We start from the raw sequence: 17,734 nt of genomic DNA on the forward strand, positions 1-17,734 counted from the left end.
TGAAATTCAATTCCAGAATGTATGAGAATTGACCATAGCGGGTACTATAATGTTTACATTTATATTTATATCTCAGGAACTTGATAGGATAAACTCTAAATTATTGCCTTATAATCCTCGAGTTTGTGTTGCATTCTCTCTTCATTTTTTTTTATACTTTTTTGAAATTTTAGGTCACATTTTAGTTTGGGAACCAATTCTCACTATTAACTATTTACTATGACTTTTGCCTCAAAATTCTAATTTTCTGCTTATTAAAAGTTAGTAAGGTAGTTGTTAGGTTTAGGTATGGGGTCGGATTAAGGGATCTATTATATGGTCATGCAGAATAAGAAATAAATATGTGCTTTATAAGTAGTAAAAAATATGCTAGTAATATGAGAAATATGATATAATAAGCAATTAGTTAATAGTGGGAATTGGTGCCTAAATTAAAGTGCTACCAAAACTTACTTTTTGAACTTGTCATTTAGATCATCTGGAGACACTCAGAACAAAAAGTTATAGGCCTAATTGGTTTGTACTTTGTGTATGTACATTCATTAACTCTGTACACATTGTACAACAGAAAAATGTAAGTATACATGTCAAACTTCATTCATTTGGGGCAACAAGAAGCTTCTCAAAGCTTTGCTGCTGTGATCAGGGAATTTGAAATGGCACATTAAAAATTTTGCCAAACTTTTGATTGTTATTCACACATGTCCTTAGACCCCCAAAATTGCTTGCTGTTGTACTTTATTTGGTAAGTAGGCTTTTAATTATCAGGATAATGTATAATCAGCTAATCCTTATCACAAAATAAACCCTTTGGGTTTTTTAAAAGCTTTCTGGGGTCCTGATCACACTGGCAGGGGGTATTTTGTGACAGTGACTGGCTAACATTATATCATCCTTTACATTTACTTACAGGCCTTAAAATGAATGAATCTAGTTACAGCGAATGTACTGAGTACGAATGAGTTACATAAAAAGCACTACCTGTTGATATATCAAATGATTCATTAAAATTGCATCTAAACAGCAGATTGATGGTTATGGAGAAGAAACGAGTGATGCGGCACTCAATTTTCTAACACACAACAGATACAAATGGAGAGTCAATGAGAATTTGTTCTTGTTCAAGTGTAAAAAAAAAGCTTTGCTTTGCCAGAAGCTGTTATTATGCTTACATCAAAACTCTTGACTTTCATTGCACTTGATGTCTCAGATCTGGATGCATAACTTTTTTAGTATCTGCTTATTACTCCTTGAAAACGTGTTTTTATTTTCAGCTATCCACCTCAAAATGTAAATGATCTAAATGATGCGCATGCACTGATATTTATTGTGGTATAAACCTTAATCCTTATTAGACCTTATGGATTCATAATGTCTTTGTAATCTTTCCTCTTAGATTGTGGCTGCCATTATGGCTATCACAGGCATTGTGATGATGGCTTATGCTGATGGTTTTCATGGGGATTCCTTTATGGGTGTGGCCTTAGCAGTCGGCTCCGCCTCCACTTCTGCTCTCTACAAGGTGAGTGCAGCTGAAAATAACAATTCCCAGAAGATCCTTGATGACCATTAAGACTCATTCAGTATTGATATGCTTTTCCTGCAAAACCACTCAGGTGCTGTTTAAGATGTTCCTCGGCAGTGCTAATCTGGGCGAGGCTGCTCATTTCTTCTCCACCATGGGCTTTTTCAATCTCATCTTTATCTCCTGCGTTCCCCTCATCCTGTACTTAACCAGAGTGGAGCATTGGGGTTCCCTCTCCTCTTTGCCCTGGGGTTACCTCTGTGGGGTGGCCGGCCTTTGGCTAGGTAATGTGAAATTATGGAAATCGATTCTTCAGCCCTACTTTAAATGTATGTATTATATTTAAATAATATATACAGTATCTCACAGAAGTGAGTACACCCCTCACATTTTTATAAATATTGTATTATATCTTTTCATGTGACAACACTGAAGAAATTACACTTTGCTACAATGTAAAGTAGTAAGTGTACAGCTTGTAAATTTCTATAGTAATCTAATGAAATATCTTTTTTATGTTTCAAACACTGGTAAACTTAATGCGTGGTAAAATGGTAAAATGAAATATTAGCGATATACTGTACACTACTGTTCAAAATTTTATTGGGTCAGTAAGATTTTTTTTTAAAGTTTTATACTATTATTCAGAAAGGATGCACTGAATTGGTCAAAAGTGGCATGCAAGACATTTATAATGTTTCAGGTTTTTAAATTTAAAATAAATCTGGTTCTTTTGAACTTTCTATTCATCAAAAAATCCTGAAAAACGTGTATCACGGTTTTCAGAAAAATTATTAAGCAGCACAATTGTTTTCAAGAATGATAATAATAATAATAATAAATGTTTCTTGAGCATCTTAGCATATTAGAATGATTTCTGAAGGATCATGTGACACTGAAGACTGGAATAATGGCTTTATATGATCATTTTATATGATCATTACATTTTAAAATACATAAATAAAAAAAATACAATAGTTATTTTAAACTGTAAGGATACATCACAGCCTTACCTTGACAAAGCACTGACAGAACCCACTGATCTAATGTTGTTGAGCGCTCCAAATGCAAACTTTGCATGCAACAATCAGACAGCAATTGACATCATTCTGATCCAATGGCATACAGGCATCATCAGAATGACAGTACTGTAGCCCAATGATGTTGGGGGATCCAGTGGGGGCGGCAATCATATTTCAGGGTGGCTGTGCCACTCAACCCTGCTAAAATGTAGCACCAGTACATGCGCTCATTGGCGCCCCCTCCTGCTGGTGGCGCCCTAGGCGACCGCCTAGCTTGCCTATGCCTAGAAACGGTACTGGGTAGTTGTTAAGTTTAGGTATTGGTTAGGGATGTAGAATATGGTCATGCAGACTATGTGCTTTATAAGTACTAATAATCAGCCAATACATTAATATGCTTATAAACAGCTAGTTAAGAGTGAGAATTGGTCCCTATAACTAAAGTGTTACCGTTACTTGTTTAAAAAACAATAGAAAAATATGTTTTTGGCACTGTAATGTTGCGCCATCTACAGTACTAAATGGCAAATGCTAACCAGCTGTGGAAAAAAATAAATGAATAAATAAAACCTTTAGTTTGTACACAAGTACTGGTGTTAAATCATGCTGACGGTTTGTTCAGATGTGAGTTAGTGTTGTAGTGGATCAAATACAACCCTTAAGTACACGTCCAAGAGTGCTTTAAGTGCTTAGTAAGTGAGAGAAATCAGGTTAGAATCATCAGTTTACACCTCGAAGTAGCATTTCTTAGATATCCAATATGTGCTGCATCAGTCTATGTAGAGCATAATATTAACAGATCCACTTATATTTACTGTATATTTGAGCTGAAGTGGAGCTCTGTATCTCTAGGGTGTTTTAAGGATAATATGATATCCATTAACTTTTGTCACTCGTCCAAATTATGTGAAGTTCTCTGTGTATTTGGCGACTTAGAGAGGATTGAATGACAAAAGATGCTATATGGCCAAACCATAACATAAAGTTCCTGTTTTTGACTTCCTCTCTCTCTCTCTCTCTCATAGTATTTAACATCCTGGTCAATGTAGGAGTGGTGCTCACGTATCCTATTCTCATATCCATTGGGACGTTACTCAGTGTTCCAGGCAATGCAGGTGTGTGAGTCCACGCTGTACGTCATTAGTACTTGAAAATTACTATTACTATTTGAAATATATATATATATATTGTGTATATGTGTGTGTGTGTGTGTGCGTGTGTGTATATATATATATATATATATATATACGTAACAAACCATACATCAATGGAAAGCTTATTTATCCATAAATGTACTCTTATGACTGTTTTTGTGGTCCTGGGTCACATATATATATATATATATATATATATATATGTACATATACATATATATGTGTGTGTGTGTGAGGATTTGTGTGCAAAATATGCTTAACTGACATTAAAATAATGTCACAAGGCAACAAAATAGTAATAAAAATAGGTATAATTCTCTTTATGCAAAACCAATTTATTATCAGTTTTCCTTAAAATTTATGGGTGAAATAAGTCCCTGACATGTTTATGACAGGCTTTGTGAGAATCGTCAAAAGTACAACAGAGCAGATCTCTCAGCCTTCAAATAAATAAATAATTAAATAAATAAAATGTAAAAACTCTGCCTAAGTGAGTTTCTTCACACAAAGCATACAGCCGCACCATGACAAAGGGGTGGGGAGGTTGCCAAGGTGACAGTAAATGCCTTGAGAGGGTGCTTGTCTTTCAAGGTCAGTTTGTTAAATTACGTGTGGCTTTTCTTCAGAAAAGCTCCTATGATTCGCTTGCAACAAACAGTATGATTCATTTGTGATTTATGCTACATTCCTAATGTTTGCCTGTGTACTGCATTTTAAAGGAGTGTGAATGCAAATTTATAGGTAATTGTTATTATTATAAACCATTTTACATTTCCATAGCCAGTAATGAGGAACCAAAGCTATTTACTTGATTCGATTTTTGTCTTTATGAGCACCAATGTTAATACTTAAAATTCATATTTATTTTGAAGTCAACAAACAGCCACAGGATTGCAATTACTATTCATCAAAAGAGTTCTCCCTCTTAAATAACAGTAACTAATGCTGAACATTTCCTTATTAATGAAATTAATTTGACTGGAGTTAATTGGTTGCTTTGCCAGAGTCAGTAATTCTCTCCCACTGAGATTTCTACAAGTCTGGGCACAAGGTCATATTTAAATGATAGAAACTCACTCTTGTGTATGGTTAAAAAATTAATAAGAGTTTCTAACAAAACACTGTACTGTCAAAAGAAGAAAACCTGCAACTGTTAATTACATTACATAATAAGTTTTCACCCAAGCCTCATTTATGCCTAATTAATTTTATAGTTTGCATTGACTTCTGTTAGTTTTCTAAGCTATCAGACTGAAAGATGATAAAATGGGCATAAAAATCTGAAATTTACTGTCTCAAGGGACCTCAAGCGAGCACCACCTTGCAATTGAATCCCTAGTAACCACCCAAAACACCCTAGAAACCACATAGCAACATACTACAAACCACTCAGAACACCTTAATAATGTTTTAGACTACCATGAAAAGAAGTGTCAATGACATGAAACTCACCTGTCTTTGTTATTTTATTCAATGATACATTCATGCAATGAGTGGAATACCCCTTTTCTATGCTGAGCATGTTTTTTAATTTCTGAATTAAAATTTAGATATTTCAAAAATGATTCTGATATCACAACAACAACAACAACAAAGCCTAATTAAATGTATTAAATTATTGAAATGGTATTTAGTATCACTGAGATACCATTATACATTTTCTTAATATTTTGAATTAATGTTTATTTATTTATTTTATTTTTTTAATTATTATAGGAATTTTGTTGTGTGTTTTGGTCCTATTTCATTATTTTTAGTTAATTTTATTTCAGGTATAGTTTTAGTTATTTTAGTACATCACGTTAAACTAAATCAACTAGCTTAAGTGTGTGTGTGTGTGTGTGTGTGTGTGTGTATACAGAGCTAGGTTGTAAAGGATTACGTGTAATCTGGATTGCATAATTAGATTCCAAAAACAGTTTTAGTTATTTTAGTACATCACGTTAAACTAAATCAACTAGCTTAAGTGTGTGTGTGTGTATACAGAGCTAGGTTGTAAAGGATTACGTGTAATCTGGATTGCATAATTAGATTCCAAAAATTAAGCACTTGTAATTACATTATATTACATTAAAGCAAAAAGCCCCAAGAAGCCGTGGTTTACAGTGAATTTATAACAGCTAAGGGGCGTTGTTAGGCACGACGCGAAGCTGTTATAAATTCACTGTAAGCCACGGCTTCACAAGGCTAACTGCTTTTATAAAATGGTTATTCCATATACGTAGTAAAGTTTCACAAGATAAAACAGAGCAAATAAAGTGTAAATATATTAGTAAAAACATTATTCTTCCGCCAAACGATGTAGTTCCTCAGAAACGGCTGTGGTTCCAACAAAGTGGTTGCCGAGCAACACACCCTCAACCAATCAGAATCAAGGACCGGAACTATCCATTTTATTATTATGTATATAAAATGTTTAGTTTATAAAATAGTATATAATTTAGTTTACATTCATTTTATTTCAAGCAACATTTTGTTTTAGTTTTAGTTAACTATAATACTCCTGGACAGGAAACCTTATTGATAGTTTGGCATAATTTTATTAATATTACTTAAAAAAAAAAAAAAAAAACTTTTACTGCTTATTCGTTGATGCACTATGGAAATTCCAAAACACAATGATATTTATGAAGTAATACAATTAAAATAATAATAATTTTTTTAAGTTTTCAAAGTTTAAGTAAACTGACAAATACTTTTTACTTGATATTTCTGAAAAATGATATTAAAGTTTTTCAAAACCAACTGAAACTGACATGAATACAAGTAGTACATTTAAGAACGTTGCATATGTGTCATAAACTAGAAAAAGATCCGTTTCTTTCTCCAGCTATCGATGTGCTGAAGCATGAGGTCATCTTCAGCGTGGTGCGTCTGGCTGCCACCTGCATCATCTGCCTGGGCTTCCTGCTGCTGCTGCTCCCTGAGGAGTGGGATACGGTCACCCTGCGCTTCCTCACCACCCTGGCCGACAAGAAGACGGAGGAGCACGGCGAGGAGCTCACAGAATCCAGCGTCCACACACGCAGCCGCAGTAGAGCCAACGGAGCCGTATCCATCCCCATGGCATGACCTTTGACCTGTGAATGAACAGCCAGCGATCAACACTGATCCTCCCTGTGGCAGCCGTTGTATGTGGCAGTTTGATTGCATTTGTATTTTAGAAAGACAAAAGAGAATAAGCAAAGTGAAGAGGGAGGATGTTTGTTTTCTTTAATAATAATCACAACATCGACCAATCAGAACACAGAAAGTCACAGAAAGATAAGAACATGCCGTCCTGCTCTTTAATAGAGTTTTCTGAGAAGAGCGTCCCATTAAATATATATTTACCGACAGTATGTTTTTATTTTACAGAAGGGATCTAGCATTCTCTTCCCTGAGAAGATACGCATCCATTCCATAGAAATGGACTTTCAGACTTTCGTCTCCCGCTGCACGACAAACCCTGCACCCCTGAACCCCTCCGCTAGCCCCTTCCCATGGAATGTATTCTGTGAATATAGACTCTGTCAGGGCCAGTTCGGCTCACTATGTACACATGAATGCATTCAGAGATTGGATATATATGTATATGATTATTTGCATTGTACGTAGTAGTATAATACATGTAGGAGAAATATATTATGCTTTAATGAATAAGCCTTTCTTTTCTTTTTATAATAAAAGACAAAAATAAAGATCTGCTTTGAAAAGCGCTTGTTATTTAATCGTTCAACACCTGAAGTGTAGTGCAACAATCATGTTCCGGAAGAAACAAAATATATATATATTTTTTCATTATTCAAGAGAGACCTAACATGAGCTTTGAGATTCTTAAAGGTGCCATAGAATGCATTGATACAATATGTTAAATTGTTCTCTGATATCTACATAGAAGGTATGTGGCTTAGGTAAGGGTAAAAAATCTCCAGAAACGGTTTTACATGTCCATTTACAACCCTAGGATTTGTCCCTAGAATGACATGGCCTGTTTTTACCTTATTTGGAAGGGTCATGAATAATGTTGAGCTCTACTCTGATTGGCTGTTTCACAGTGCGGCTCATTTCAGTAGCTCACACAGCATGAAGGAAACACAGGGAAAATATATATTTCAATACTCTTTCTCGCAGTTATATCGTTGGGTAATTATATTGTATATAAAATGCGGGCATCAGGGAGCCGCTATTAATATATTTGAATGCACGATCGCTTTTTACTTTCACTTTCGAGATTTGTGATCGCACGTGCTCTGTGTAAACTACAGCGGCAGTAGGCTACTTAACACACATTTTACAAGATGCTTGTCAGTGGTGCTCAGGATCTGTAAATCATTCCATCATCCTCAGTCATCTCTCCTTACTCTGTGTATGTGGTAAGTGAAATATTATGTACTGTAACAGGCTACTGCTAGCAAGCAGCTAACCATGTCCCTTTAGTGACTCACTTTATTTTATTAGAACGCGCGTTATTTGTTTTCCGTGCCTTTCTGAATACAGACACCAACCCATCCCTGCACAGCCTGGAACATAACATTTATTTCCATGATCTGCCATTTTCGCTATTATCCTCGCTTGTTTCTTCACAATACCTGCAGAACTTCTGATGATTTGGCTGTGCAAGTCTAGAACATGGGCGGGTATATGCAAATGTTGGGGGCGTAACTATTAGTGATCCCGACTGTAATGTCACAGTCGGTGTTATGTTCTGATTCGCCTATTTTTCAGTGGTCTTTTGCATGCACGAGATTTACATAAGAAGGAGGAAACAATGGTGTTTGAGGCTCACGGTATGTCATTTCCATGTACAGAACTGTTATTATTCAACTATGCCAAGGTAAATACAGTTTTCCATTCTATGGCACCTTTAAGTGATCTTATATATTTTTGAAAAAGCCACTGGTGTTTAATAGTCAGATTCTTGGTGAAGAGCCACAATCCTGAAGATATTTACCAAGAATGGAGACAGAAATAGGAACACATGCCATGATACTCTATACTCTTCTACATAGATGTATATACAGTGGTGTGAAAAAGTGTTGGCCCCCTTCCTGATTTCTTATTTTTTTGCATGTTTGTCACACTTTAATGTTTCAGATCATCAAACAAATTTAAATATTAGTAAAAGATGTATTTGAATATTTTACAATACATTTAAAATACCATTCAAAAGTGAAAGAACTTTTGAAAAAAAATAAAAATAAAATCCGCAAGGATGGATTAAAATGATTCAAAGCTACAGTAAAGACTTTCACACTGTTCCAAAAATAAAATAAACACTGAAGACTGGAGTAACTGCTGAAAATTCAACTTTGCATCACAAAAATAAATTACATTTTAAAAAATATATAAGATATAAAACTATGGAAGCTGTTTCTGCCACTGAATTAAAAAAATAATAGTAATAATAATTGTGACTTTTTATCTCACAATTCAGACTTTGAAAAAAACTGTGAGGTTACTGAAAGTTTATATCGCGCAATTTTGAGGAAAAAAGTCAGAATTGTGAGATATAAACTCGCATTTCTGATTTATTTTTTCTTGAATTGTGAGAGCTCGCAATTGCAAGTTATAAATGTGATTCTGAGGAAACAAAGAGACTATTTTCTTACAATTGCTAGTTTATCTCTCACAATTCTGACATTTTTCTCAGAATTGCATATATCTTTCAATTCTGACTTTATAACACACAATTGCGGGTTTATACTCACAATTCTGAGAAAATAAATCAGAATTGACCCTTTGCAGGGAGCGTGGTTGACAGGCAATCTGATCAATCATTACGCAGAATCCACCATTTCTGTTTGACAAACAAACCAGACAGGAGAATAGATTAACGTTGGTGGACTTGAACTTGAAAAATGGTGTGTATTGACATCTTTCCACGTTGAAACAAGATACCTTCTGACAGACCAGACAGAGCAGCTTACTTTTGATATGAAACAAATACTCAGCTTTCAAATTGTTAAATTTTTTTTTTAATTCATACAATAAATACAGTTTTGTGGCTCTTTAATGTGTTGTGACAGATCACTGTATTGCCTGAGTTCAAGCGGCATGTCAACCATTCATCTCTTCCTCTTTACTAGTGATAGCACAAAATAAACATGAATGAACATCAGAAGGTATCTTGTTTCAACCGCAGAAAAACGCCAGTACACACAAGTTCAAGTCCACTGACATTAATTTACTCTCCCGTCTAGTTTGTTTGTCGAACAAAAATGGCAGATTCTGCATTATGATTGGTCAGATCACCTGTCAATCAAACTCTCTGCGAAGGGTCAATTGTGAAAAAAAACTTGCAATTCTGAGACGCAAAGTCAGACTTATCTCACAAAAGAGACTTCTTTAAAAAACTCACAATTATAAGAAAAAATGTCAGAATTGTGAGATAAGAAGTTGCAATGACCTTGTTTTATTTTGTATTCAGTGGCGGAAATGGGCTTCCATAGTATGGAAAACAGTTTTAATGTATTTTAATAAATACAACTTTGGTCAGCATACTAGACTTTCAAAAAAAGTTCAGAACCGACCCTAACCTTTTGGAACAGTAGTATATATTTTTTACACTTAAAAGCAATGACTATATACGTCAGTAGTTTTAGTTTTAGTGCTGTCAAACGATTAATCGCGATTAATCGCATCCAAAATCAACGTTTTTGTTTGCATAATGAGTGTGTACTGTGTATATTTATTATGTTTATATAAATACAAAAACATGCATGTATATATTTAAGAAAAATGTTGTTTATATATTAAATATATTTATATATAATATAATAATATAAATTATATATAAATGTATATACATATTTTCAATATATATACACTGTATGTTTGTGTATTTATATATACATAATAAATAAACACAGTACACATACATACATTACGTAAACAAAAACGTTTATTTTGGATGCGATTAATCGTTTGACAGCACTATTTATTAATAATAATACTAATCTGAGTGCTATAAACTGAAGCATCAGTTTATCATGAGTGGTATCAGCAGTTTTTTTCATCACATTTTCTATCACAAAAAAAAATGAAAAAGACAGGAAAGTGGAGGAGGAATGGTATCTGTAAATGACACAGAATGGATTTGAACCTGCACCCCGTGAGCATAAATGCTCTACAGGTTTAGTGAGAATGTGCACTGCCCACTGTGCCACAGCTCTGACCATGATACACACCATAAAAATGAAACACAAACATGCTGAATGACTAAGACAAACCCTTCATTCCCTCATTTCTCCCTGCAATAAACACACTAGGACACCTTCACAGTCCCGTGACAGCCGCTCTGTGTGAATGCATATAACGACCTTTTGCTTTCTTGGAAATATAATGAGATATTAGCTGAGTGGACAGGCTGAACATCTTCAGACCTCTGGAGAAGTCCATTAAACTAAATGAAGCATAGAAAAGGAAATGAGGGGGTAACAGAAGGGGAGGTATAAAGCGCACAGAGGAAGTCTTTAAATCCACATTATGGGGTTCAGTTCCTTCACCCTGGGAGGTGGCGATAACGGTCCATATGCTGACACAGCAATTTTTTTTATGACCTATTCAAAAGTTTTTTTTATGTTTTCACAAAGGCTGTGTTTATATGGACAAAAATATTGTAAAAACAGTAATATGGTAAAATATTACTATAAATTTAAATAATTATTGTGCATTTTAATACATTTTACACACACACACACACACATATATATATATATATATATATATATACACACACACACATATATATATATATATATATATACACACACACACACACACACACACATATATATATATATTATTGTGGTCACAAAGCTGAATTTTCTGCATTTCTAATATGAAATAATTCTAATATTTGGTGCTCAAGAAACATTTATTATCAATGATAAAAAATAGCTGTGCTGATATAATTAATTAATTTGTGAAAAAACGTGATATGCTTTTCTTTATTCTTTGATGAATATATAGATTATTTGATGATATTTACATGCACACACAAACACACATATACTGTATGCATGTTAAATGGTATTACCTCTGAATGGTTAATGTTTCAGTAATTAATAATATTCATAATAAAAAACATTATCTTGAAAAAATACACTGGCCAAAAGTATATGTTGGTTTGGTCATATATGTTTGTCAACTTTGTATACACTCACATATATCAGCTAGATCAAGATGAGAAAACTATATTATTGATCATTTGATTACACAATTGACTTTTTTGGTATATATATACTGATAAGGGTATACCATAAAACAAAATGTATTAATCTAACATGGGTATACAAAGCTTTCTAAGAAAAAAATTTCCTCTTCATCATTTTAGATATCCCTGTTCAGGATCAATCCAAGGTTGTAGCAAGCAGTTTTTGTTTATTTAAAAGAAAAAAATACTATGAATGAGTATAATTACATTGCTGTGTAATAATTGCAACCAAGCTAGGTTCGTTTTCTCTAATATCAAGTTATACCTGCTGTAATCAGACAAACAGAAAACTGTCACTAATTCTGTCAATCATCAAGCTTGGCTCCCTGAGCAGTCGCATGCCTGAGCAATCAGTGGAAAGACGGGCCTCTCACTGCCGTCCAAGCATTAACACACAGTTATAAAGTAACCTGTGGGGACAGTCACCATGGAAACTTGCCTCATTACACCAAAACCGAGAAATATAAAGCAAGAGAGGGGGGCACGCACCTGCCATTTCACAACACAACTTTGCAGGAGTTTCATTTTGAACAGTTAAACAGAACTAAGAGGGAATACTCTTTGTTTGGGTTAAGTCAAAACGTAACTGAACAATTTAACCGGATCGGATGCAAGTGGACATTTTTGAAGAGTACATACCCTTATCTTCAGTATTACATATTTAAGCATATGTATGGACCCCTGGATACAACATTCAGATGGAGTGAGGAGTTAGGCCTGGATTATACCCTGGAAAGAAGGACAAGAAATGGAGTTTAATGCAGTTCCTTGAGGAACCTATTTTGATATATAACTTACCTTGGCTGGGAAAATAAATGCACCATGGGGAACAGCAACTCCAGGCCAAAGATTTGCCAAGTTGCACCATCTCATAGTCAACCAATGGAGGATGAGCCTTCACGGTTTCCAACCTCACCATGGATGATTACTGCTGTTAAAGGTACAGAGATGCAAGAGAAAGGGATTGTGGGACAGAGGAAGACCAGCCATCTGCCTCCTTTGACAGGAAGACACAAAATACCTAATTCTGTTCATTTAGAACCAGGTGAGTGCTGTAATCATTTACATTTGGCACTAATTATGAACAATATTATTATATGGCCGTGCATTTTGCTGCACAACACCACAGTTCATGTTTACGACTTTTAAGATCAGTTTTAACCTCATTTTGACTTCTGAATTTCAGCAAAATAGAGCACCGACTATCAAGTCTACTTATGACATTCCTAAAAAAAATTTCCGACAAAATTATTATAGAGTGCACAAAAGTCTTATCCAACTGAAGTGTGAATTTCTTACATAATATCCTAGTATGCAGAGACTGTAAAGCTGAATTTAGGATAGCATGCTAGTATATTGTTTTAACTTATGAGTAAGAATAATGGCAATATGCAATTCTGAATTCATCCTAGGTAAACCATTTTAACAGGCCTGATATAGCAACATTGGCTCAGCCAATGACGTGGGTTTAGGGTGGGACTATCATTTTGTTTGACCAATGGCAAATAGGAGAATCTTTCAGGAAACCTGTTTAAAAGTTACATTTTACTGTGTAGTTCATTTTGGTGCTATAGGAGTAGACATTATACACGTCAACTTTTTGTTTTTTACTATAATATTTTTTAACAATAGCATGATCATGGGCCTTTTTTAAAGGGGTCATATGATGCTTTTTTAAAAATCATTATTTGGTGTAACAGAATATGTTGACATGCTTTAATGTTCAAAAAACACATTATTTTTCAAATTTTTCAAACTCTTTGGTTTTGAGACTTTAGTCTTTGCAACTTCAGGGATCTTATCTATGCACAATCAGCTTGTAACACTCCAAAGATAAAGGAAAACTTAAAATCGCATCATATGACCCCTTTAAATTATTTTATTCATGCTTGTGTTGTGAGTTTATGTCATGTCACCAACAGGATCTCAGAGTGTCTGTGATAAAACTGGACACAGCATTATTAAGTCTCATCCACCACAACCAGCAAAGGTCTGAACATACTGTGTAGTTGCTTTCAAGTCATTCCTTCATTTTAATTTTGATTCTAACTACGAGCATTCAACTCACAGGGATGGCAACCAGTGACTCTTGCTATAGGGGCTGATGTGAATCCTGCCAAACATGCATGCAAGACATACAAAACTGAGTCTGAGGTCTTTCAATATGTTCTTTCATTTTGACTAAATTGTTTGAAAGAATTTATCATTTTAAAGTCGATTTTAAAGAGGGTATATCAGAGAATAACTAATACATCTCCTTTTAATGCACAACATACATTTTGTTCTTGTCAGGACAGGGAACGGAAAGATGGGCCTGTCCGCTGCTATTCCACTCCCAGCCTGGGAGGGCACTGTGGCACCAGCAAAACACTACAGGTACATGTTTAAAAATTAAACATTCATGAAACCAACCACATTCAAGAAAACTTCTTGCTTGAACCTTCTCAAAGTTACAGCTAAATTCATTGATGGGATAGTGTTGTATAGTTTAAAGATATGCTTATAAGGAATAATGTACAGCAGAGATTCTCAACTCTGGCCCTCAAGATCCACTTTAATGCAGTGTTTAGCTCCAAACTTGATCAAACTCACCTACCTCTAACTTTCCAGCAGTCTTGAAGACCGTGATTAGCTTGTTCAGGTGTTTGATTAGGATTAGAACTAAACTCTGCCGGATAGTGGACCTCGAGAGCCAGAGTTCAAAACCCCTGATGTAAAGCCAACTGATTAATATTGCAAAATAAATCAGGATCCCCATGCGGAATATTCTCAAAATACTGAAGCACATTGAAGAACATTGGTGTAATTGAAACACTGATCTTTATCTTGCATTTTGTATAGAAAAGCATGCAAATAGAGGTGCAGTGACATAAAGAGGGGGTCTCTGACAACTCAGGAAACTGAGTTTGTGATGGTGTTTCAAGCCTAAAAGATGTAGATAAAGAGGGAGAAGACTGACAGCTGGTGAGCAATGAGCCTTGCCCTGTGGTCCCACTAGATCTGATTACTGTGTTGTTGGAGTGGAAAGTATTCTGGGGTGCAGCCATCTTACCTTCAACTCTGGGATCCATCATCATGGTACAGGGAACCAGGAGTAGATCCCTTCTCCACACTCTGGAAATCCCAGGCACTGGGAGAGATCTTGCACCATCAACCAACTCATTCTCATTCTCAGATCATTCTCAACCATCCTTTCCAGTTGATTTTAATTGTATATTTACGTCACTGAAGCCATATCTCAGTCTCTCAATCTCTAAACCAAAGGTTTGACAGTTTCTACCGAGGTTTTCATAAATGTTTGAAGTGTCATGACAAGATTTTAGCAACTACTTACAAATGCCACTTGGAATTACATTAACACATTGAGGCAATTCTTAGGTGGATCACTCGAGCATTCTTGACCTTCGCAGGGACACATGAAAGGTCTCCTGCTGGCACAGACGATGCTCAGTCGCCAAGCAACCAAGAAACGGCAAGCTCAGCAGAGGTGCTTTAGGAAAAGTCGAGGGAAACAGAAGAGGGTGTACACCTCTTATCGTGAGTCCCTTAGTTCAATCGTTTTACCAATTGTTGAATTGCCCAAATGGACCTTTCCATTTTGGTTGAGTACTTAACCTCATTGAAGTCTTGTCTTATGTAACAGTGGGAGGAGATGAGATGGAAAGAGGACAGAGGGTTTGTCTTGTGTCCAGGCCAATGCAACAAAACATCTTCTGGGATGAGTCTGAAGGACAGATTCTGGATGTAAGGGAGCTGTTGCAGCCAAGTCCACAGGTGACAGACCCAAACGTGGGAGACACAATGAGTGGCAAACCACTAATGGAAAATGGAATTAAAAGACCAGAAATGTAGAGGTCTGGGGAAGGAATGTTGTCATAAGAATTCCCTGAATTCTCCAAGGAGCAGAACAAATCTGGACATAGGTGTGACAGGAAATGTGTAAAAGAATTGCAATGCAAACATGATGTTACTTCGGCATAGTGAAAACGAGTATGGACATTACTCTGGTTCCTCCATGAAAATATATCTACAGGAAGAATGGGAAATTACCAAGAGGCCTTTACAGGCAGACTCCGAAAAGCACAGTTAGTCTGAGAGGATGCAAGCACAAGTGTACATGAAGGAATGTTTCAATCTAATTTGTACTGCATCTGTGGTATGTTGTCTATTACTCAGACATTAACTCATCCTTCGGTTCATAAATAATAGGGAAATGTGATTACAGTCGTACACTTCTAGTACTACTACTACAACTTCTTGCAAGCAAGCAGGGCATACCTGCTTATAATTCCTGTGGAGTCTGCAGAATTCAAGTGCTTTCCAGATACACTTTGATTGTTACATTTCTAGCCAGGTGTAAATTGGAGGAATTTAATCTGGAATAGTTCTTTAACAGGAATGAGAGTGTAACCAGGGCTGCTGAAGCAAAGTTTGCAACATCAATCCCGATTTTACAAATTTGCTCGGACTGCAGGGAAACACCTTGGATGCACAGCCAGTCCATCGCAGGGCTAACAAACACTCACGCATAAGTGGCAATTTATTGAGTCCAATTCACCTGTCCCGCATGTATTTGGATTGTGGAGGAATCTGGAGCACCTGGAGGAAACCAACACCAACATGGGGAGAACAAACTCGACACAGAATGTCCTGCTGACTCAAAAGAGACTCAAACGTGGGGACCTTCTAGTTGTGAGATGGCAGTACAACAATCCCAAGAACCAGAATCCCAGAAGTTTAAGTTATTAGATCATACTCCCCCTGCAACCAAATGGCGTAACCCATTCCTCCCATTATTTTGTCCAATATAAAAAGGTGTTCCATTTAATGTTTATGATAATTTTCTATCCTGTAGGCATTGGTCTTTTTTAACTAGGCAACACTGAGTTAAAATGAAAATTTGCTAAAAATGTACTCAGCCCAAACAAGATGTAGATGGGTTTCTTTATCGAAACACTTCTAGAAAAAATGTAGCATTACATCACTTGCTCACCAATGGATCCTCAGCCTAAGTAAAATCTTAAGCAATTTTTCATTTTTGGGTGAACTATCCAGACAGATATGTTAAAGTCATTCCACAATGCTTTTTCCCCAGCCTAAAAACAGGAAGATTTGCATTTTAAAAAACCATCAGGAAAAACAAAGGTTGAAGTGGCTAACCATCAAACAACTTATGAAAAAGTAATATAAATAAACTTTACACTGGCATAAAACAATTGTTACACATGATGTGGTATTATGATCATGCAAAACAAATGGCGTCTAAAGACTGTAAAGTCAGAACATGTAAATCATTATGCTACATTTGCAATTTGACTGTAAAACAGGAGCAGATGTAGTCTGATGACTAAAAAAAATCTTGTCGTGTGAATTGGTCTTGTGCAATTATTATGTTAAATAAACACTGTGGTGGTTTTGAGTACAGCTGCCTCCTCTTGACAACAAAAATTAATTTTAACAGATTTAAATTAGTGTACTTATACATACAAATTAACATCCATGGATAATCAAGTACCTCTGATGCTATAATAACTAAAGCTACTACATCCGAGTACAGCTAATGTCAAACTTTGCCAATTTTGCTGCGATTAACTTTTTTTACTGGAGTAAGCAAGGTTTAAAGGTCAAGTTTGTAATTGTTGCACTACTAGCAGCATCAAAAATAATTATAAAAATGATGTTGCAAACAAGTTCCAAACAATTCCCTGGCTACTATTGTACAGCCAAACATGTGGTTCTGCTGGATTGCCACATCCATTATTACACACGTAACCTTAAATCACATAATTAAAATCAAATGGAAATCATTACATTACAAATTAAACAAATTATAAAT

The 17,734-nt window shown here is 35.5% G+C and overlaps 1 protein-coding gene across 2 annotated transcripts in view; it reads left to right on the forward strand.

Moving 5' to 3' along the window:
- LOC107739238 (solute carrier family 35 member F4) overlaps positions 1 to 7,312 on the forward strand; it is a 30,604-nt gene extending 23,292 nt beyond the window's left edge. Inside the window, exons 4-8 of one of the 2 annotated variants that reach the window (XR_001639978.1) lie at positions 1,397 to 1,522; positions 1,617 to 1,809; positions 3,573 to 3,662; positions 6,532 to 6,832; positions 7,059 to 7,312. Coding sequence is in view for 1 of the 2 variants with exons in the window: in XM_016551273.1 (XP_016406759.1) it covers positions 1,397 to 1,522; positions 1,617 to 1,809; positions 3,573 to 3,662; positions 6,532 to 6,773 (651 nt within the window). In the remaining variant the exon portion in view is untranslated. Of the gene's footprint in view, positions 1 to 1,396; positions 1,523 to 1,616; positions 1,810 to 3,572; positions 3,663 to 6,531; positions 6,837 to 7,058 lie in introns of those variants that run through there. The other variant, XM_016551273.1, reaches the window with a different exon arrangement.
- The last annotated feature ends 10,422 nt before the right edge of the window (positions 7,313 to 17,734 follow it).

Source organism: Sinocyclocheilus rhinocerous, unplaced genomic scaffold (genome assembly GCF_001515625.1).
Source record: "Sinocyclocheilus rhinocerous isolate Xijiao unplaced genomic scaffold, SAMN03320098_v1.1 scaffold495, whole genome shotgun sequence".
Classification (NCBI taxonomy): Eukaryota; Metazoa; Chordata; class Actinopteri; order Cypriniformes; family Cyprinidae; genus Sinocyclocheilus; species Sinocyclocheilus rhinocerous.